The sequence below is a fragment of the Scyliorhinus torazame genome, chromosome 11 (genome assembly GCF_047496885.1).
Source record: "Scyliorhinus torazame isolate Kashiwa2021f chromosome 11, sScyTor2.1, whole genome shotgun sequence".
Classification (NCBI taxonomy): domain Eukaryota; kingdom Metazoa; phylum Chordata; class Chondrichthyes; order Carcharhiniformes; family Scyliorhinidae; genus Scyliorhinus; species Scyliorhinus torazame.
Window position 1 is genome coordinate 170,237,092 of NC_092717.1, and position 21,919 is coordinate 170,259,010.

Genomic DNA, 21,919 nt, shown 5'->3' on the forward strand with positions numbered 1-21,919 from the left:
TTGCGTAAAGAACCTACCTCTGACCTCCGTCCTATATCTATTACCCCTCAGTTTAAAGTTATGTCCCCTCGTGCCAGCCATATCCATCCGCGGGAGAAGGCTCTCACTGTCCACCCTATCCAACCCCCTGATCATTTTGTATGCCTCTATTAAGTCTCCTCTTAACCTTCTTCTCTCCAACGAAAACAACCTCAAGTCCATCAGCCTTTCCTCATAAGATTTTCCCTCCATACCAGGCAACATCCTGGTAAATCTCCTCTGCACCCGCTCCAAAGCCTCCACGTCCTTCCTATAATGCGGTGACCAGAACTGTACGCAATACTCCAAATGTGGCCGTACCAGAGTTCTGTACAGCTGCAACATGACCTCCCGACTCCGGAACTCAATCCCTCTACCAATAAAGGCCAACACTCCATAGGCCTTCGTCACAACCCTATCAACCTGGGTGGCAACTTTCAGGGATCTATGTACATGGACACCTAGATCCCTCTGCTCATCCACACTTTCAAGAACTTTACTATTAGCCAAATATTCCGCATTCCTGTTATTCCTTCCAAAGTGAATCACCTCACACTTCTCTACATTAAACTCCATTTGCCACCTCTCAGCCCAGCTCTGCAGCTTATCTATATCCCTCTGTAACCTGCTACATCCTTCCACACTATCGACAACACCACCGACTTTAGTATCGTCTGCAAATTTACTCACCCACCCTTCTGCGCCTTCCTCTAGGTCATTGATAAAAATGACAAACAGCAACGTCCCCAGTACAGATCCTTGTGGTACTCCACTTGTGACTGTACTCCATTCTGAACATTTCCCATCAACCACCACCCTCTGTCTTCTTTCAGCTAGCCAATTTCTGATCCACATCTCTAAATCACCCTCAATCCCCAGCCTCCGTATTTTTTGCAATAGCCTACCGTGGGGAACCTTATCAAACGATCCAGATAGCTAGGAGCTGGGGGGCCCTGCACAAACTTAATTTGACGTGGCTGGTGGAGCAGATGGAGGAGGACTTCAAAAGATGGGATGTGTTGCCACTCTCGCTAGCGAGCAGGGTACAAAGAACAAAGAACAAAGAACAAAGAAATGTACAGCACAGGAACAGGCCCTTCGGCCCTCCAAGCCCGCGCCGACCATACTGCCCGACTAAACTACAATCTTCTACACTTCCTGGGTCCGTATCCTTCTATTCCCATCCTATTCATATATTTGTCAAGATGCCCCTTAAATGTCCCTATCGTCCCTGCTTCCACTACCTCCTCCGGTAGCGAGTTCCAGGCACCCACTACCCTCTGCGTAAAAAACTTGCCTCGTACATCTACTCTAAACCTTGCCCCTCTCACCTTAAACCTATGCCCCCTAGTAATTGACCCCTCTACCCTGGGGAAAAGCCTCTGACTATCCACTCTGTCTATGCCCCTCATAATTTTGTAGACCTCTATCAGGTCGCCCCTCAACCTCCTTCGTTCCAGAGAGAACAAACCGAGTTTATTCAATCGCTCCTCATAGCTTATGCCCTCCATACCAGGCAACATTCTGGTAAATCTCTTCTGCACCCTCTCTAAAGCCTCCACATCCTTCTGGTAGTGTGGCGACCAGAATTGAACACTATACTCCAAGTGTGGCCTAACTAAGGTCCTATACAGCTGCAACATGACTTGCCAATTCTTATACTCAATGCCCCGTCCAATGAAGGCAAGCATGCCGTATGCCTTCTTGACTACCTTCTCCACCTGTGTTGCCCCTTTCAATGACCTGTGGACCTGTACTCCTAGATCTCTTTGACTTTCAATACTCTTGAGGGTTCTACCATTTACTGTATATTCCCTACCTGCATTAGCCCTTCCAAAATGCATTACCTCACATTTGTCCGGATTAAACTCCATCTGCCATCTCTCCGCCCAAGTCTCCAGACAATCTAAATCCTGCTGTATCCTCAGACAGTCCTCATCGCTATCCGCAATTCCACCAACCTTTGTGTCGTCTGCAAACTTACTAATCAGACCAGTTACATTTTCCTCCAAATCATTTATATATACTACAAACAGCAAAGGTCCCAGCACTGATCCCTGTGGAACACCACTGGTCACAGCCCTCCAATTAGAAAAGCATCCCTCCATTGCTACCCTCTGCCTTCTATGGCCTAGCCAGTTCTGAATCCACCTTGCCAGCTCACCCCTGATCCCGTGTGACTTCACCTTTTGTACTAGTCTACCATGAGGGACCTTGTCAAAGGCCTTACTGAAGTCCATGTAGACAACATCCACTGCCCTACCTGCATCAATCATCTTAGTGACCTCCTCGAAAAACTCTATCAAGTTAGTGAGACACGACCTCCCCTTCACAAAACCGTGCTGCCTCTCACTAATACGTCCATTTGCTTCCAAATGGGAGTAGATCCTGTCTCGAAGAATTCTCTCCAGTAATTTCCCTACCACTGAAGTAAGGCTCACCGGCCTGTAGTTCCCGGGATTATCCTTGCTACCCTTCTTAAACAGAGGAACAACATTGGCTATTCTCCAGTCCTCCGGGACATCCCCTGAAGACAGCGAGGATCCAAAGATTTCTGTCAAGGCCTCAGCAATTTCCTCTCCAGCCTCCTTCAGTATTCTGGGGTAGATCCCATCAGGCCCTGGGGACTTATCTACCTTAATATTTTTTAAGACACCCAACACCTCGTCTTTTTGGATCACAATGTGACCCAGGCTATCTACACCCCCTTCTCCAGACTCAACATCTACCAATTCCTTCTCTTTGGTGAATACTGATGCAAAGTATTCATTTAGTACCTCGCCCATTTCCTCTGGCTCCACACATAGATTCCCTTGCCTATCCTTCAGTGGGCCAACCCTTTCCCTGGCTACCCTCTTGCTTTTTATGTATGTGTAAAAAGCCTTGGGATTTTCCTTAACCCTATTTGCCAATGACTTTTCATGACCCCTTCTAGCCCTCCTGACTCCTTGCTTAAGTTCCTTCCTACTTTCCTTATATGCCACACAGGCTTCGTCTGTTCCCAGCCTTTTAGCCCTGACAAATGCCTCCTTTTTCTTTTTGACGAGGCCTACAATATCACTCGTCATCCAAGGTTCCCGAAAATTGCCGTATTTATCTTTCTTCCTCACAGGAACATGCCTGTCCTGTATTCCCTTCAACTGACACTTGAAAGCCTCCCACATGTCAGATGTTGATTTGCCCTCAAACATCCGCCCCCAATCTATGTTCTTCAGTTCCCACCTAATATTGTCATAATTAGCCTTCCCCCAATTTAGCACATTCATCCTCGGACCACTCTTATCCTTGTCCACCAGTACTTTAAAACTTACTGAATTGTGGTCACTGTTACCGAAATGCTCCCCTACTGAAACATCTACCACCTGGCCGGGCTCATTCCCCAATACCAGGTCCAGTACCGCCCCTTCCCTAGTTGGACTGTCTACATATTGTTTTAAGAAGCCCTCCTGGATGCTCCTTACAAACTCCGCCCCATCTAAGCCCCTGGCACTAAGTGAGTCCCAGTCAATATTGGGGAAGTTGAAGTCTCCCATCACCACAACCCTGTTGTTTTTACTCTTTTCCAAAATCTGTCTACCTATCTGCTCCTCTATCTCCCGCTGGCTGTTGGGAGGCCTGTAGTATACCCCCAACATTGTGACTGCACCCTTCTTATTCCTGATCTCTACCCATATAGCCTCACTGCCCTCTGAGGTGTCCTCTCGCAGTATAGCTGTGATATTCTCCCGAACAAGTAGCGCAACTCCGCCTCCCCTTTTACATCCCCCTCTATCCCGCCTGAAACATCTAAATCCTGGAACGTTTAGCTGCCAATCCTGCCCTTCCCTCAACCAGGTCTCTGTAATGGCAATAACATCATAGTTCCAAGTAGTAATCCAAGCTCTAAGTTCATCTGCCTTACCCGTAATGCTCCTTGCATTAAAACATAGGCACTTCAGGCCACCAGACCCGCTGTGTTCAGCAACTTTTCCCCGTCTGCTCTGCCTCAGAGCCACACTGTCCCTATTCCCTAGTTCTCCCTCAATGCTCTCACCTTCTGACCTATTGCTCCCGTACCCACCCCCCTGCCATACTAGTTTAAACCCTCCCGTGTGACACTAGCAAACCTCGCGGCCAGGATATTTATGCCTCTCCGGTTTAGATGCAACCCGTCCATCTTATACAGGTCACACCTGCCCCGGAAGAGCTCCCAGTGGTCCAGAAAACGGAAACCCTCCCTCCTACACCAGCTGTTTAGCCACGTGTTTGTCTGCTCTATCTTCCTATTTCTAGCCTCACTGGCACGTGGCACAGGGAGTAATCCCGAGATTACAACCCTCGAGGTCCTGTCCTTTAACTTTCTGCCTAGCTCCCTGAACTCCTGCTGCAGGACCTCATGCCCCTTCCTGCCTATGTCGTTAGTACCAATATGTACAACGACCTCTGCCTGTTTGCCCTCCCCCTTCAGGATTCCCTCTACCCGTTCGGAGACATCCTGGACCCTGGCACCAGGGAGGCAACATACCATCCTGGAGTCTCTTTCACGTCCACAGAAGCGCCTATCTGTGCCCCTGACTATAGAGTCCCCTATTACTATTACTCTTCTGCGCTTTGACCCTCCCTTCTGAACATCAGAGCCAGCCGTGGTGCCACTGCTCTGGCTGCTGCTGTTTTCCCCTGATAGGCTATCCCCCCCGACAGTATCCAAAGGGGTATACGGTCGATTAAAATGATGGTCCTCCCGAGGTTTCTTTTCATGTTCCAGTGCCTTCCTATTATGATTACCAAGGCCGTTTTTAAGCGGGTAGGTAGGAGCATCATGGGTTTTGTGTGGGCAAACAACACTCCAAGGGTAAGGAGGGGGTTTCTGGAGCGTAGTAGGGACAGGGAGGGCTGGCGTTGCCGAATCTGGAGGGCTATTATTGGGCAGCCAACGTAGCGATGATCCGTAAGTGGGTAATAGAGGGAGAGGGGGTGGCATGGAAGAGGTTGGAGATGGCGTCCTGCAAAGGAACGAGCCTGAGGGCGCTGGTGACGGCACCGCTGCCGCTCTCGCCGACAAGGTACACCACGAGTCCGGTAGTGGCGGCAACGCTAAACATCTGGGGGCAGTGGAGACGACACAGGGGTGCGATGGGAGCTTCGGTGTGGTCCCCGATCCGGGAGAACCATCGGTTCGTCCCAGGGAGGATGGATGGGGGTTTCGGAGCTGGCATTGGCAGGGATCAGAAGAATGGGGGACCTGTTTATAGATGGGACGTTTGCTAGCCTAGGGGCGCTGGAGGAGAAGTTCAGGTTACCCCCGGGAAATGCGTTCAGGTATATGCAAGTGAGGGCGTTTGTGAGGTGGCAGGTGAGGGAATTCCCGTCGCTCCCGGCACAGCGGATTCAGGACAGGGTGATTTTGGGTGTATGGGTCGGCGAAGGCAAGGTTTCGGCGATATATCAGGAGATGAAAGAAGAGGGGGAGGCTTGGGTTGAGGAGCTGAAGGGCAAGTGGGAGGAGGAGTTGGGGGAGGAGATTGAAGAGGGTCTGTGGGCGGATGCCCTGAGTAGGGTCAATTCCTCTTCCTCATGTGCCAGGCTCAGCCTGATACAGTTTAAGGTTATTCACAGAGCGCATATGACAGGGGCGAGGCTGAGTAGGTTCTTTGGGATGGAGGACAGATGCGGGAGGTGCTCGGGAAGCCCGGCGAATCACGTGCACATGTTTTGGTCGTGCCCGGCACTGGATGGATTCTGGAGGGGTTTCGCGAGGACTATGTCCAAGGTGGTGAAAGCCCAGGTTAAACCAAGTTGGGGGCTAGCACTATTTGGGGTGGCGGACGAGCCGGGAGTGCAGGAGGCGAAAGAGGACGGTATTCTGGCCTTTGCGTCCCTGGTAGCCCGGCGGAGGATTTTGCTATTATGGAAGGACGCGAAACCCCCCAGTGTGGAAGCCTGGATAAATGACATGGCAGGGTTCATTAAGCTGGAGAGGATAAAGTTTGCCTTGAGAGGGTCTGCGCAGGGGTTCTTCAGGCGGTGGCAACCGTTCCTAGACTATCTCGCGGAGCGTTAGAAGGAGCTCGGTCAGCATCAGCAGCAACCCAGGGAGGGAGGGGAGGGGAGGGGGGTGTTTCTTTCGGGGAGGGGGGATATTTGGGCGGGTGGGGGAGGGGGGCTCTCCCCAGGTGGTATTTATACAAACATATGGGAGGGTTAATATGTGCGGGAGAAACCCATTGTATAAGTTCTGTATTATGTTTGCTTGATATGTTTATGTTTTAATCTGCTCTTTTTTCTTTTTCTTTTCTGTTACGGGGGGGGGGTTGGTGTTTAACTGGTTGAAAATTTTTGTTGTATAAACGTTGAATAAGCATATTTTTTTTTTAAAGGAAGGCATACGGCATGCTTGCCTTCATAGGCCGAGGCATTGAGTATAAAAATTGGCAAGTCATGTTGCAGCTGTAGCGAACCTTGGTTAGGCCACACTTGGAATATAGTGTTCAATTCTGGTCACCACACTACCAGAAGGATGTGGAGGCTTCAAAGAGGGTGCAGAAGAGATTTACCAGGATGTTGCCTGGTATGGAGGGCATTAGCTATGAGGAGAGGTTGAATAAACTTGGTTTGTTCTCACTGGAACAAAGGAAGTTGAGGGGCGACCTGATAGAGGTCTACAAAATTATGAGGGGCATGGACAGAATGGATAGTCAGAGAGGAGTCAATTACTAGGGGACATATGTTTAAGGGGCAAGGTTTGAGGAGATGTACGAGGTACGTTTTTTTACACAGAGGGTAGTGGGTGCCTGGAACTTGCTGCCGGAGGAGGTGGTGGAAGGGACGAAAGTGACATTTATGGGGCATCTTGACAAATACATGAATAGGATGGGAATAGAGGGACACGGACCCTGGAAGTGTAGAAGATTTTAGTTTAGACGGGCAGCACGGTCGGCGCAGGCTTGGAGGGCCGAAGGGCCTGTTCCTGTGCTGTACTTTTCTTTGTTCTTCCTCACGAGGTACCATTAGATTTTTCACTTCCATCCAACATGGCGGTTCGCTATTTTGTTTGAAAGATGGTGCGATGAACAATGCAGCACCTTTCAATACTGCATTCAAATTTCAGTTTGGACCATTCTTAGATCATATTGGGAGGGGACTTGAACTCACAACCTTTTGATCTGCAATGCAAAAATTCTCTCACAGATCCAAGTTGGCAAACTTAATTTTACGCATAGATGTCCTTTATGCTGATAGTGTTTTACTGTGATGAATTTATACATTTGTAAGTTTGACTCACCTTGTTAGCACTTATAATTTTAAATATAAATATAAACTGCATCTAACCGCCACTGCTATTGCATGACTCCAAATGCTTATGCAGCTTAGCAATATGACCGTGTGCAGTTGTCACCATTCCACATAATAGAGTACTTATTTGTAACAGCTGGTGATTCTGGTAAATTTAGCTTCACAATTAGAGTACATTGGGTGGTGGGTGAAGTAGGAGAGTAAACACACTACATCATTGACCACAACTGTTAAGGAATATTTGCCAGCAAAACATTTTACTAAAACAAAATTTTAATGAGTATAACAATAGTCAAATAATGAAATAAATTAACTGAAAACTAAATTTCCTCTTACCTTTAATGCGAGAGATGAGCCTGGGTTTATATTCTATAGTCTAGAGTAGCGAAGAATGAGAAATGACCTAATTGAAACAGGCATTATTCTCTCAGGACCCTACAGAGCAGATGCAGAATGTAAGTTTTCCTCAGATGGGTGGTTTACAGCCTGGGAATATAGTCTGCAAATTATAATGCGACAATTTTAGACATAGATGAGGAGAAATTACTTAACTCAAAGTATTGTGAACCTTTTAAATCGCTAAAATTCACTATCAAAGAGAGTTCTGCAGGCATTAAACATATTCAAGACAGATGCAGAAAGACTGAATTGAATTTTTAAAAGAATCTTCTCCTGGGTCAGCCCGCTGACATCAGAAGGAGGTGCTGTTTCTCTCTGGGCTCCGGGCATGCGCACTGATGAGCGGGCACGCATGCGCAGCGCACCCGCATTATTAAAGCCTGTCTTGGCCGTCATTTTTAAAGCAGCTCGCAGCATGCATTTTTGAAAGCCGGCTGTTGCGCCTGAATTCCCGCATTCGAGAACACCGCGATGGATGGCTCCGCGACCCTCCTGACACCTGCCCATGACCCACCCACGGGTCGCGCCCCCCACTTTGAAATTGCCTGCTGCAGAGCACTCTGGGACTCCCCATATAAATGCAAGTTTTTTTAATGCTCTTGGTTTACAATTGTCAATGCAAGTTGTAGCGCATTCTTAAAACAATAATTTTTGTACATGAATGGTTAGAGTAAACGTTAATGTGTGATCAAATCATGTTGCAGAGAATAATGGCTATTGTGTCTTGTAACAATGGGCAATATTTTCACACCAGTATGGGGGTGAGAATGAAGGCAAGTGGGCATGATACTTTGCACCACTGGCTGGATTGCCAGTTTATTGACAGCATGGTGACACAGTGGTTAGCACTGCTGCCTCACAGCACCAGGGACCTGGGTTCAATCCCGGCCTTGGGTGACTGTGTGGACTCTGCACGTTCTCCCCGTGTCCGCGCGGGCTGTCCCCTTGCCTGCAAATAGGCAAATCATTAGTTGGGTGGTGAGTGCATCCTTTGGCCACTAATTGACCCACTGTGCATGAGCTGCTCAGTACTCGAGAGCTGCAATATCCCATGTTAGCTGGAGTTTTCCTGGCAGTTTTTCAAGTGGAAGGCACACAATTGTGCCTTGCACGGGCTACCATTCAGAGACCAGGCATGATAGCACACCTGGAACCTGATAGCACATGTGAACTCAGGGAATCAGGATGCTCTGCAAGCCCTCAAGTATTTATGATTGGATAGTGATGCAGAAATCATCTGTACAGATGAATCTTCACACTGTAGTTTTCTTTTACCCTGTATCAAGTATCAAGAAAGACATTATAATTTCCCATTTTTACTGACATTCAGACAATCTTATTCTGGAGAGTGCAATTCAGTAACTGAGGATGATAAATTCCTTATTCTTGGGTGGGTTGAGGGAGTTCTTGCTCTTGATTTCTGTGGTTCTATTTGCATATGCGAAGGACCTATTGTCTGTTTCAGGGGTGGCTCCTGGATGCCTCTTTTATCTATCCCAATATAGCGAGTGGTAAACCTCCCACTCAAAATGTGTGCACAAATGCAGCCTGCCATATTGGATGCTTTGGCACCCAATTTAAGCCTGTAAATGGATGTAACATCTTTGAGTTTCTACGCCCTTATGTCTTTATAAAATAACTACTCATCATTTCTTACCATGTTGTCTACACATCTGGATATCTGTCGAGGTCAATATGGAAATTGGTCTCATGGCCACCTTCCCCTGATGTTTGTTTAATCTGGATGCAAATTGCAGCATTTCGTTGAATGCAGGAACTTGTAATAATGCCAAAGGCCTTCCAGGTCTTCTATTGTGGATTTGAAGTAAACCAACAAAAGCAGATCTTGAACAAATGAAATGTGTATTTTTAATGCAGCATGTAGCCCAATAACTGGCAGCAGTATGTGTGTTATCATCTGTTTTTGAATCAAGTGCAGGTGTTGTGAGTAAACACAGACATAAGAAGAGTGAAAACATATTGCATCAGCTGGCCTCTGCTGAAATCCCAATGTACACCCTAAGTGCAAAATTCCTGTACAACTGGTGAGCTGGCAAGGGTAAACATTAGGAATTGTGAGCATCTGCCAGTGAAATTTGTGCAGCATCTGTTATTTTATTATTGCCTTCCACAGATGTCCCATTAATCAAAAATGATTCTTTCTCTGCTCAATATGTGGTTTCACTCTTTGCTCCACTATTCCTTCTTCTTTTGTTCTTCATAAAGTTACCAACAACGTGCCAAATTTTAAAATAAATTGTGTGTATTAGCCTACAAATAGCGATGTTTGTTATTCACCTGTGATTGCACAGATGTTATTGGACTCGAAAATAGATGCACCAACTTAAAGCTACCAAAAAGCTGTATATATCTGAATTATTTCCATATTGTAATTGCTAAATTGGATACTTCTCACCTGATCAATTTATTTTTAAAATTCTCACGTTAAGATGCCACTGAGATAAAGGGCAAAGGTGCACAAAATTGCTCAATGAATCATAATCAATTTAAAAAATTTTTTTTTACAGTACCAAATTCATTTTTTCCAATTATAGGGCAATTTAGCGTCGCCAATTCACCTACCCTGCACATCTTTGGGTTGTGGGGGTGAAACGCACGCAAACACGGGGAAAATGTGCAAACTCCCCACGGACAGTGACCCAGAGCCGGAATCGAATCTTGGACCTCGGCGCCATGAGGCAGCAGTGCTAACCACTGCACCACCATGCTGCCCTGAATCATAATCATTTGATTTAAAAACAGAAAAGACTGGAAATACTCAGCAGGTGTGGAAGCATCGGTGGAGAGAGAAGTGGTGATACCATTTACATTTGGTGACCTTTCAACAGGCTGTCAGGATCAGTTTTGAGGGAATGGTCACTCATCTGCAATGTGTTAACTCTTTCTCTTTGCACAGATGCTGCCTGACCTGAACATTTCCAGTATTTGTTGTTTTATTATTTCAGATTTCCAGCATCACACAAACCCTGTCCTTCCACTCTGACATCAACAAATGAAAATTTTCATTTTGAGAATTACTGGATAGCAATTGGGCTTGGATAGTTGATTTCACTCTCGTCTGGGAGGTGGTGAGATCATTCAGTCCTTGGCTGCCACCCTAGTTAAGTTAGCAGATTCAGTGCAAATATAGATCTTACTACAGACCTTCCACTTTATAAAGCTCAGCATTAAAACGTGCAATGCATTTAGCGACGGTGTTATTAGGTGAAATCAGCAGACAGCTTTATTCTTAATCTAGCAATTCAATTTATCGTACCAGCCACCCAATTGTAACCACTAATTCAAACTAGCAAACTACAATTGTTAAAATAAAAGCAAATTACTGTGGATGCTGGATTCTGAAACAAACAGAAAATACTGGACCATCTCAGCAGGACTGACGGCATCTGTGGAGAGGCCAATTTCAAGGGTACGGGGCAAGAACTTTCAAAAGTTGATTGGGGATGCCTATTTGCAGGCAAGGGGACAGCTGGTAAGTGGGAGCCTTTCAAAAAGGCGTTAACTAGGGTTCAGGGTGCGAACTTTCCTCTTAGAGTGAAGCGTCAGGCTGATAGAAGGAGGGAACCCTGGAAGACATATGACATGCATAGGCTGCTGGGATCAAATGGATCCCTTGAAGAGTTTAACGCTTGTCGGAATAGAGTTAAGAGAGAAATCAGGAGGGCAAAAAGGGACATGCGATTGTCTTGGCAGACAAGGCAACGGAAAATCCAAAGAGCTTTTACAGATACATAAAGGGTAAAAGGGTGACTAGGGAGAGGGTAGGGCCTCTTAAGGATAAACAAGGTCAGCTATGTGCAGATCCATAAGGAATGGGAGTGGTCCTAAATGAATATTTCTCATCAGTATTTACTGTTGACAAAGGCACGAATGTTAGGGAAATAAAAAGTGATGTCTTGAGGAGTGTACATATTACAGAGAAGGAGGTGCTGGAGGTATTAAAGTGCATCAAGATAGATAAATCCCTAGGACCTGATGAAATGTATCCCAGGATGTTGTGGGAGGCTAGGGAGGAAATTGCCGGCCCCCGAGCTGAGATATTTAAATCATCGACAGCCACAGGAGAGGTGCCTGAAGATTGGAGGGTAGCAAATGTTGTGCCCTTGTTTAAGAAGGGCTGTAGGCATAAGCCTGGAAACTATAGACCTGTTAGCCTTACTTCTGTAGTGGGTAAATTGTTATAAGGTATTCTGAGGGACAGGATCTACAGGCATTTAGACAGGCAAGGGCTAATTAGTGAAAGTCAACATGGCTTTGTAAGGGGAAAGTCATGTCTCATGAATTTGATTGAGTATTTTAAGGGGTAACCAAGAAGGTAGATGAGGGCAGTGCAGTCGACGTTGTCTATATGGACTTTAGCAAGGCTTTTGACAAGGTACCACATGGCAGGTTGTTGCAAAAGGTTAAATCTCACGGAATCCAAGGTGAGGTAGCCAATTGGCTACAAAAGTGGCTTGGAGACCGAAGCCAAAGAGTGGTTGTGGAGGGTTGTTTTTCAAACTGGAGCCCTGTGACCAGTGGTGTGCCTCAGGGAACGGTGCTGGGTTAACATAGAACAGACAGTGCAGAAGGAGGCCATTTGGCCCATCGAGTCTGCATCGACCCACTTAAGCCCTCACTTCCACCCTATCCCCGTAACTCAATAACCCCTCCTAACCCTTTTTGGACACTAAGGGCAATTTAGCATGGCCAATCCACCTAACCTGCATGTCTTTGGACTGTGGGAGGGAACCGGAGCACCCGGAGGAAACCCATGCAGACATGGGAAGAAAGTGCAGACTCCGCACAGACCGTGACCCAGCGGGGAATCGAACCTGGGACCCTGGCACTGTGAAGCCACAATGCTATTCACTGTGCGACCGTGCTGCCCTAATCATGGCCAGGATTCTCCCCTACCCGGCGGGGCAGGGGGTCCCGGCGGGATGGAGTGGCGTGAACCACTCTGCCGTCGGGCCGCCCCAAAGGCGCGGATTTCTCCGCACCTTTAGGGGCCAAGCCCTCACCTTGAGGGGCTAGGTCCGCGCCGGAGTGGTTTGCGCGCCGCCGGACAGCGGGAAAGGTCTTTGGCACCACGCCAGTTGGGGTCGAAGGGACTCCGCCGGCCAGCGGAGGTCCGTGCATACGCGGGAACGTCAGCGGCTGCTGACATCATCCCCACGCATGCGCAGGGGGGGGTCACCTCCGCATCGGCTATCGCGGAGGCTGTGGCCGAGGTGGAAGGAAAAGAGGGCCCCACGGCACAGGCCCGCCCGCGGATCGGTGGGCCCCGATCGCGGGCCAGGCCACCGTGGGGGCACCCCCCGGGGCCAGATCACCCCTCACCCCCCCCCCCCCCCCAGGAGCCCGCCCACGCTGCCAGTCCTGCCGGTAAGGTAGGTGGTTTGATTCAGTTCGGCGGGACTGGCATGACAGCAGTGGGACTTTGGCCCATCGCGGGCCGGAGAATCGCCGGGGGGGGCCCGCCGACCAGAGCAGCGCGATTCCCGCCCCCACCGAATCTTCGGTGCTGAGAATTCGGCGGCCAGCGGGGGCGGGATTCACACTGCCCTCCCGGCGAAATCGGAGAGTCCCGCCCCATATATTAATGATTTGGATGAGAATGTAGGAAATATGGTCAGTAAGTTTGCAGATTGGATTGGATTGGATTGGATTGGATTTGTTTATTGTCACGTGTACCGAGGTACAGTGAAAAGTATTTTTCTGCGAGCAGCTCAACAGAGCATTAAGTACATGAGAAGAAAAGGGAATAAAAGAAAATACATAATAGGGCAACACAACATATACAATGTAACTACATAAGCACTGGCATCGGATGAAGCATACAGGGTTTAGTGTTAATGAAATCAGTCCATAAGAGGGTCATTTAGGAGTCTGGTGACAGTGGGGAAGAAGCTGTTTTTGAGTCTGTTCGTGTGTGTTCTCAGACTTCTGTATCTCCTCCCCGATGGAAGAAGTTGGAAGAGTGAGTAAGCCGGGTGGGAGGGATCTTTGATTATACTGCCCGCTTTCCCCAGGCAGCGGGAGGTGTAGATGGAGTCAATGGATGTGAGGCAGGTTCGTGTGATGGACTGGGCGGTGTTCACGACTCTCTGAAGTTTCTTGCGGTCCTGGGCCGAGCAGTTGCCATACCAGGCTGTGATGCAGCATGATAGGATGCTTTCTATGGTGCATCTGTAAAAGTTGGTAAGAGTCAGTGTGGACATGCCAAATTTCCTTAGTTTCCTGAGGAAGTATAGGCGCTGTTGTGCTTTCTTGGTGGTAGCGTCGACGTGGGTGGACCAGGACAGATTTTTGGAGATGTGCACCCCTAGGAATTTGAAACTGCTAACCATCTCCACCTCGGCCCCGTTGATGCTGACAGGGGTGTGTACAGTACTTTGCTTCCTGAAGTCAATTACCAGCTCTTTAGTTTTGCTGGCATTGAGGGAGAGATTGTTGTCGCTACACCACTCCACTAGGTTCTCTATCTCCCTCCTGTATTCGGACTCATTGTTATTCGAGATCCGGCCCACTATGGTCGTATCGTCAGCAAACTTGTAGATGGAGTTGGAACCAAGTTTTGCCACGCAGTCGTGTGTGTACAGGGAGTAGAGTAGGGGGCTAAGTACGCAGCCTTGCGGGGCGCCGGTGTTGAGGACTATTGTGGAGGAGGTGTTGTTGTTCATTCTTACTGATTGTGGTCTGTTGGTCAGAAAATCGAGGATCCAGTTGCAGAGTGGGGAGCCGAGTCCTAGGTCACCAAGATTGGTGGCATAGTGGATAGTGAGGAAGGTTATCTAAGATTGCAACAGGATCTTGACCAATATAGCCAGTGGGCCGATGAATGGCAGACGGAGTTTAATTTGGATTAATGTGAGGTGATGCATTTTGGTAAATCAAATCAGGGCAAGACCTACTCAGTTAATGGTAGGGAGTTGGGGAGAGTTACAGAACAAAGAGATCTAGGGGTACAGGTTCATAACTCCTTGAAGGTGGAGTCACAGGTGGACAGGTGGTGAAGAAGGCATTCAGCATGCTCGCTTTTATTAGTCAGAATATTGAATACAGGAGTTGGAACGTCTTGTTGAAGTTGTACAAGACATTTGTAAGACCGCACATGGAATAGTGTTCAGTTCTGGTCACCCTATCATAGGAAGGATATTGTTAAACTAGAAATAGTGCAGAAATGATTTACGAGGATGCTACCAGGACTTGATGGTCTGAGTTATAAGGAGAGGCTGGATAGGCTGGGACTTTTTTTCCCAGGAGCATAGGAGGCTTAGGGGTGAACTTATAGAGGTCTATAAAATAATGAGGAACATGGATAAGGTAGTCAGCATCTTTTCCCAAAGGTAGAGGAGTTGAGAACTGGAGAGCATAGCTTTAAGGTGAGAGGGGAGAGCTACAAAAGAGACCAGAGGGGAGATTTCTTCACACAGTGGATGGTGAGCTTCTGAAACGAGTTGCCAGATGCAGTGGTAGAGGCAGGTACAATTTTTTCCTTTAAAAAACAGTTAGACAGTTACATGGGCAGGGTGAGTATAGAGGGATATGGGCCAAACGTGGGCAAGTGGCACTAATTTAGTGATAGAAACTTGGCGGCATGGACAAGCTAGGCCGAAGGGCCTGTTTCTATGTTGTAAACATCTATGACTATAACTCTGAGAAGGGAGCTGACGTTTTGAGTCTGGATGACTCTGTCAAAGCTTACAATTGTTAATGAATCATGGACAATTATGTAATGTTGATTTATATGCATTAGTAATTGAACCTGGGTACTATCCAAAATCATTTAGAACTGTCATCACAATGAATTTCACCTAATTAATCTGAACCGTATTCTGATGTTGATCTTTTTAGTGAAACGACAATAAACAATTCCACTGTTGCTCACCTAATTGTATATTCTTTTTATAATTTGAAGGAAATTACAGCAAGGTATATCATGAATGAGTTAAAGGGCGATTCATTTAATGAAGCTCTTAAATATTACCCAGAAGCAAGAAAAATATTGGGTCATGCAAGCTTATGCGCTGTATGTCAACATAGCTTTCTGAACACTTGGCTTGAATGTGTGAGGTTTATGAATCTGAAAAAGGTAAAATATTTTGTTTTGAATTTTATGTTTTATAAATGCATATAAATTTAGAAATATACATGAGCAGATATTTAGATCAAATCTTGATTTTTGAAAATTGGTACAAAAAAGAAGCTCAGAAAGAATGCAATAGAAATAAACTGAATGTCCAATACAGCTGATGATATGTGTTCACATTCTACACTGGAAGTACACCACCTGCCACAGTGATAAAGGCTCCTCCTGCATTAGGCATCCAGGGCTCAGGCATTATTGGATGTACAGCCTTATCATAGAATCCCTACAGTGCAGAAGGAGGTCCTTCGGCCCATCGAGTCTGCACTGACCCTCCAAAAGAGCACTCCAGCTAGGCCCACTCCCCCACCCTATCCCCATTATATAACCTCCACATCTTTAGGCATTAAGAGACAATTTAGCATGGTCAATCCACTTAACCTGCACATCTTTGAACTATAGGAGGAAACCAGAGCATCCGGAGGAAACTCACGCAGACACAGGGAGAAAGTGAAAACTCTACACAGACAGTTGCCCAAGGCTGGAAATGATCCCGGGTCCCTGGCACTATGAGAAAGCAGTGCTAACAACTGTGCCACCGTGCTGCCCTTAGGTCCTTTGCACATGCATATAAGGAACCTAGTGCCTGTTTTAAGTCCTTATTTTCAAAATTGTAATCGACAGACTGACATGTGTCACACATGCTGCAAACAGTATTTTCAGATGCTTGGCAGCAAATCCAGTGGTCCTTAAATTACTGTAGTAGGTTGCCTCCAAAAAAGTCAGTGGCTTTTTTTTGCTTGCCTTACGATGGAGTTGATAGCCGCAGGAAGACTTCTGTTTCTGCAGTAAGTTGCACTGCTGCCAGCCACCCCTGCTGATTGCCTTCTGCCCATCCCAGATTCTGGTTACCACCTAACTGACATTCAAATCAGCTAATCTTAACATTTCTCAGTACTGGCAAGCTTCTCCGGAGTCCAGGCTTTCTATGGATGTTTCCATCCATCCTTGATGAAATGACCTCCCTCCGCAATGTGGATCTCAAATTAAAAGGAGCATAGGTGGGAGATAGGATTTCCAAATACATAAATGAAATTTCCTTGCCTAGAGCGTCCTGATTCCTGGTCAGTATGCTGAATGATGATAATTGTGGTGGCCAGTTGAAATAGAGTCCACCCTGGAGAACAGGCCTAGGTTACAAACTCTGCAGACTTAAATCTCTGCAGATTAAAAAAAACTCCTTTCAGCCTTCTGAATACAGGAGTTAATAGGCTATCTGAACAATTGTTTTGATGTGGAAGAGATCCTTTTCTGGAATTCTCAAGGAAATTGAAACAGAGCACCCATTATCTGCTCCTACTGCTGTGGATATTATATATGTGGGTATTATCCCCCTGATTCTGCACACATGTGGATTCAGCACGAAAGGTAACCAGCAGCTGCATCCTGGAACTTGGACCATAATGGATGGCCTGCAGAAATTCAGGGCCAATTGATCTCTTGCCAATTCCTCAATTTTTAGCTATTTTATTTTAAGTTTATTGATATTACGAAAAATGTATATGTTAATATGCATGGCGAGAAGAAATTGAAACAGCGTAATAATTTAACAATTTTAAACTATTCTAGCGATTAATACCATTGTCGCATGAGTCAGACTTTCTATCGTCGGAGTGGCAAACTTTACTTCACGTAAAAATAATTCAATAACTTCAGGGGAATATTTTCAGCACCGACTGTCATTTATTCTTTGTTAAAAATGTTTTGAGGTGAAAATGAAGTATAACACTTTGTTTTGTGATACAGATTCTTTTCTTTTTTATCTTTCAGAAAATTAGCATAACTAGTCCTGTTCACGTTGTCCCCATCCGAGCCTTGCTTTGTTCATACAGATGTTTCAATGCATCAGGACATCAATTCTACGGGATAGCAATACCATGAGCAATGTAACCTGACAACATTAACAAACTGAAGACCAATTCCGTATCAGTGAACTGTAAATAACGTTTTAGGTTGCAATTTAAGAAATAACGAGAGTTTGCAATGATAAAGTATAGGTTATTTATGGATTACATATTTTCGATATCCCCAAGCATGAGAATACTATACGCTGCATATTATGCCTGTTTCAAAATGCCTCCTTTTTCCAGTTTTAATGTTAATGAATTAGTGATGCACCTTTTGGGAGAATGAAGATGTCCTTTATGACCTTATATAGTCTTTACATCCTGGTGCTTAAGTTCCTGCTTAAAGTAACTTGTGTTATACCTACAACAGAAAATTGCTTTCTATCTTCTTGCTTGCCTCGTCATGGACTCTGTGCTCCATTTCCAATTCAAGATACAAATGCTAAGACAGCCATACATTCATTCTACATGGACAGCTTATAAATCAGTGATTCATGTCATGTTGGATATCTTTCCAAATGCTTACAAAATGGGTTGTTCTATGATTTTATGGTGTTATAACTTCACAGGTGATATCAAATGTCATTGTGTTTACAAATATCTAAGGGCTATTGGTTGCAGATATCCTCAAATTTTTAACAAAAAATGTTGGCTGGACTGATCGGCTTACTAGAAGATGTCTGTATTGATACAAAGAAGGCCAGCCTCCAGGTATATGGGTGGCACGGTAGCACATTGGTTAGCACCGTTGCTTTACAGCTCCAGGGTCGCAGGTTTGATTCCCGGTTTGGGCCACTGTCCACGTGAGGAGTCTGCACATTCTTCCCGTGGGTTTCCTCCGGGTGCTCCCGTTTCCTCCCAGTGTGTACGTTAGGTGGATTGGCCATGCTAAATTGCCCATAGTGTCCAAAAAGGATAGGTGGGGTTACGGGGATAAGGTGGAACTGTGGGCTTAAGTCGAGTGCTCTTTCCAAGGACCGGTGCAGATTCGATGGGCCGAATGGCTTCCTTTTGCACTGTAAATTCTATGATTCTATTCCGGGATTGGACTCCGAGAGTATGTGGGGCAGTTAGCGGGAAAAAAAAGTAACATCTTCTTCATTCAGAGAAAGTTTCCACCAAGCGTCTATTCTTTCTCCTTTCCGATCTCAGATATGCCGCTGTTAAGTGCACAAAATTGATGCTTGATGCTTTTCCTCAGGAATTGGAACATCAAATGGGAGAATCCATCTATGTTGTTTCTTGCATTCCTCAGCTGACTCAAAGTGGCATTGACAAGAGAGAGCTTATGGACAGATGTCTAAGAACAGACCAGCTATGGCTGGCATACCCTCTTTGTAAGAATTCAATTTTATGTGAAGGTAAAGAAAGGAGGGAATCAATAAAAATCTTGCATTTATCTTCCAGGGAGATTACATGGCTATTGGATGAGGAAAATGGTGTGTATGATTGACCCGTGCCTGGATAAGGTGGACTTGATTAATTAAATATACTTTTTCTGTACTTTTTGTGTGTTTATATTTTATGAAACAAAACTGTAGTCACAATACAGCAAACCAAAGAATGATACAGCACAAAAGGCAGCCATTGAATCTGTGTCTTATGATTAGTACTGCCACTGGAAACAGGTTCTCCTTATTTACCCTATCAGATCCTTTCATGATTTTGAACAGCTTTATTAAATGTCTCCTTAACTTTCTCACCTTGAAGGAGCTTCTCTAATCTCTTCACAAAACTTCAATGGAGTGTTTTCAAGGACTGAGTATTGAGCTGGCTTTTACTTGGGGTTCTTCCTTCTTAGTTACAGCTCGGCTAAACACAAAGACACTTCAATCTGGTTAAGACAGCTTTATTTTTCCAAGTTTGGTCAACATTTGTGGGAGAATGATTTGGATAAAACCCTCTATTTTACACTGGTTCAGGCGTAACAGCTTTACAATTTTCCAAAAATCAATATCCCACCCAAGTTGGACTCGATCTAATCATTGGAGCTGTCAATTTTATTTTGACCAATGAAGTTTACTTTAGACAGCATGATAACGGTGTGATCAGCTCATGATTTAAGGAAAATGCTGAGCTTCGTTTCTCATGGAACGAGAAGGCTGAGAGGGGTGACTTAATAGAGATCTTTAAAATTAGGAAAGGTCTTGATAGAGTAGACAAAGAGTCAAGGCAGGATTTTTCACGGTTGCGGAGTGGCCCGCCATTGGCCAGTGGCAAGATCACCTGGTCCAGTTTCTGTAAATGGGTTTCCCATTGTTTGCACCTCCCGTTGCCAGCAAACCCACGGCAAGGGTTCGGCGTCAGCAGGAACGGCCGGAAAATTCCGGACATTTTTTTCCATTGTGGGGAACAGCAAAACTATAAGTTACCAATATAAGATACTGTTATATTGTTATATTATTTGCAAAGAACAGAGGGTAATTGTTATGTGAATTTAAGATCTCGGTTCAGACAAGTAACTGTAATCTGAAATCTTAGTTATTTACTGAAAGTATGAAAACACAAGATTCCATGGTTTAAAATACAATAAATTTTGCTATACAAGAATCAAACAAAGCAAACACTAAATACTCCCTTGGGTAACAATCTATATTCTAAAACTCCAAATCAGCAGGAGATATACATAAACCAACAGGCAATTGCCAGTCATTTATAAACTATAAATTACACATTAAATGGCAGATGCAACTAAATCAGATTTTACAAAATGGCTTGGCAGTCAAGTCAGCCTATGGATTGGCAGCACGGTGGTGCAATGGTTAGCACTCTGCCTCACGGCACTGAGGTCCCAGGTTCGATCCCGGCTCTGGGTCACTGTCCGTGTGGAGTTTGCACATTCTCCCCGTGTTTGCGTGGGTTTCCCCCCAACAACCCAAAGATGTGCAGGGTAGGTGGATTGGCCACGTTAAATTGCCCCTTAATTGGAAAAAATGAATTGGGTACTGTAAATTTATTAAAAAAAGAAAAAAAAGTCAGCCTATGGATGTGATTAACCAAAACGTTTCTAAGTGTAGTAACGAGTGGGAAATATCGCGAGCTCCCAAACGCTCAGCGAGGCCATCACCGCGATTAAATGTTAATTGGTCCACTTAATGAGTCCCCACGATAATCACTCTGCAAATCATGGTTTGCCGGCAGATTCGCTCAGGACCGTGCTAACCTGCCCCCTGCTAACAAGTGACAGCAGCACTTAAGCTGATCCTCACAATCAACTCCACTCCGCTCACAGCCATGCTGTCATGGAGACCAGCCCCACACTTTGGCGACGCCAACTTGGGACGTCTTGGTAGAGGCCAGATGGGATATTCTGTACCCCTGGGGGTCCAGGAGGGTCAGCCAGAGGACAGCCACCGCTCCCTGGGAGGAAGTAGAAGTAGCAGTGGCCATCAGCTCGAGGTACGTGACCAAGAGGATCGGCACCCAGTGCCGCATGGTCAACGACCTCCACAGGGCCGCTCGGATGAGTTTGCACTGGACACCCGGCCACACACCCCCATACGCCCCACCCCCCCATTACCCCATCCTTCCACTGACCACATGTCCATTCGTCTGCAGGACCTGCAGCCGACAGCGCTGGCCCATCCTGGGTGCGTCCCGCACCCCACATCCCAAGAAAACACCTCGGAGTAGAGCTCAGGCATTGCCACCTTAATAGTTGTGGCACAGCTGTCATTTCCACCCTCTACCAGCGCAGAGTCACGCACCTCAGTGGGCAAAATTGGTGGACAGGCTTCCGGGGCACAATCTGGCAAATACCGCACAGTTGTTGATGCACATCAGGTGGATGCAGGAACGCCCAGGCGTGACAGGAGTCGAAGGTCTGCTGGATCCCAGGACCCAGCAATGTCCCAGTCAGATGCTGGGCCTCTGGACCAGGTTTACCCGGAGCTGAGGAAGATGCTAGGGTACGGCTGTGAGATTCAGAGGGGGATGTCAGCGACTCTCCACCAGGTCCATAGTCGACTGGAGGAGTCCCAGAAGCCACGGACGCAGAAGATGGCGCTGGCATTGCGTGGCACCAAGGACAACACTGCTAGGGTGGCGACCACAGTGGAGAATCTGGTGCATGACATCAGCAGTGTGAGTGGAGGTGTCCAAGACGTGGCTCAGGCGGTGGCATCCACGGCAGAGCACCTCGACAGTGTGTTCCGGTCGGGGGATGTGTCCATGACCAAGTGGACCTTGATGAGGCATTGCGGAGCATATCCCAGTCCTAGGTGGCCATACC

At 46.3% G+C, this 21,919-nt stretch overlaps 1 protein-coding gene across 3 annotated transcripts in view; it reads left to right on the forward strand.

Annotated features, from left to right (window-relative positions):
• Nucleotides 1–19,191, forward strand: part of lrrc69 (leucine rich repeat containing 69) — a 142,211-nt gene extending 123,020 nt beyond the window's left edge. For all 3 annotated transcript variants that reach the window (XM_072467998.1, XM_072468000.1, XM_072467999.1), the window contains 2 exons: nucleotides 15,614–15,787; nucleotides 17,612–19,191. In XM_072467998.1, the coding sequence (XP_072324099.1) occupies nucleotides 15,614–15,787; nucleotides 17,612–17,722 (285 nt within the window). In that variant the 3' untranslated portion in view covers nucleotides 17,723–19,191. The remainder of the gene's footprint in view (nucleotides 1–15,613; nucleotides 15,788–17,611) is intronic.
• Nucleotides 19,192–21,919: the final 2,728 nt, after the last annotated feature.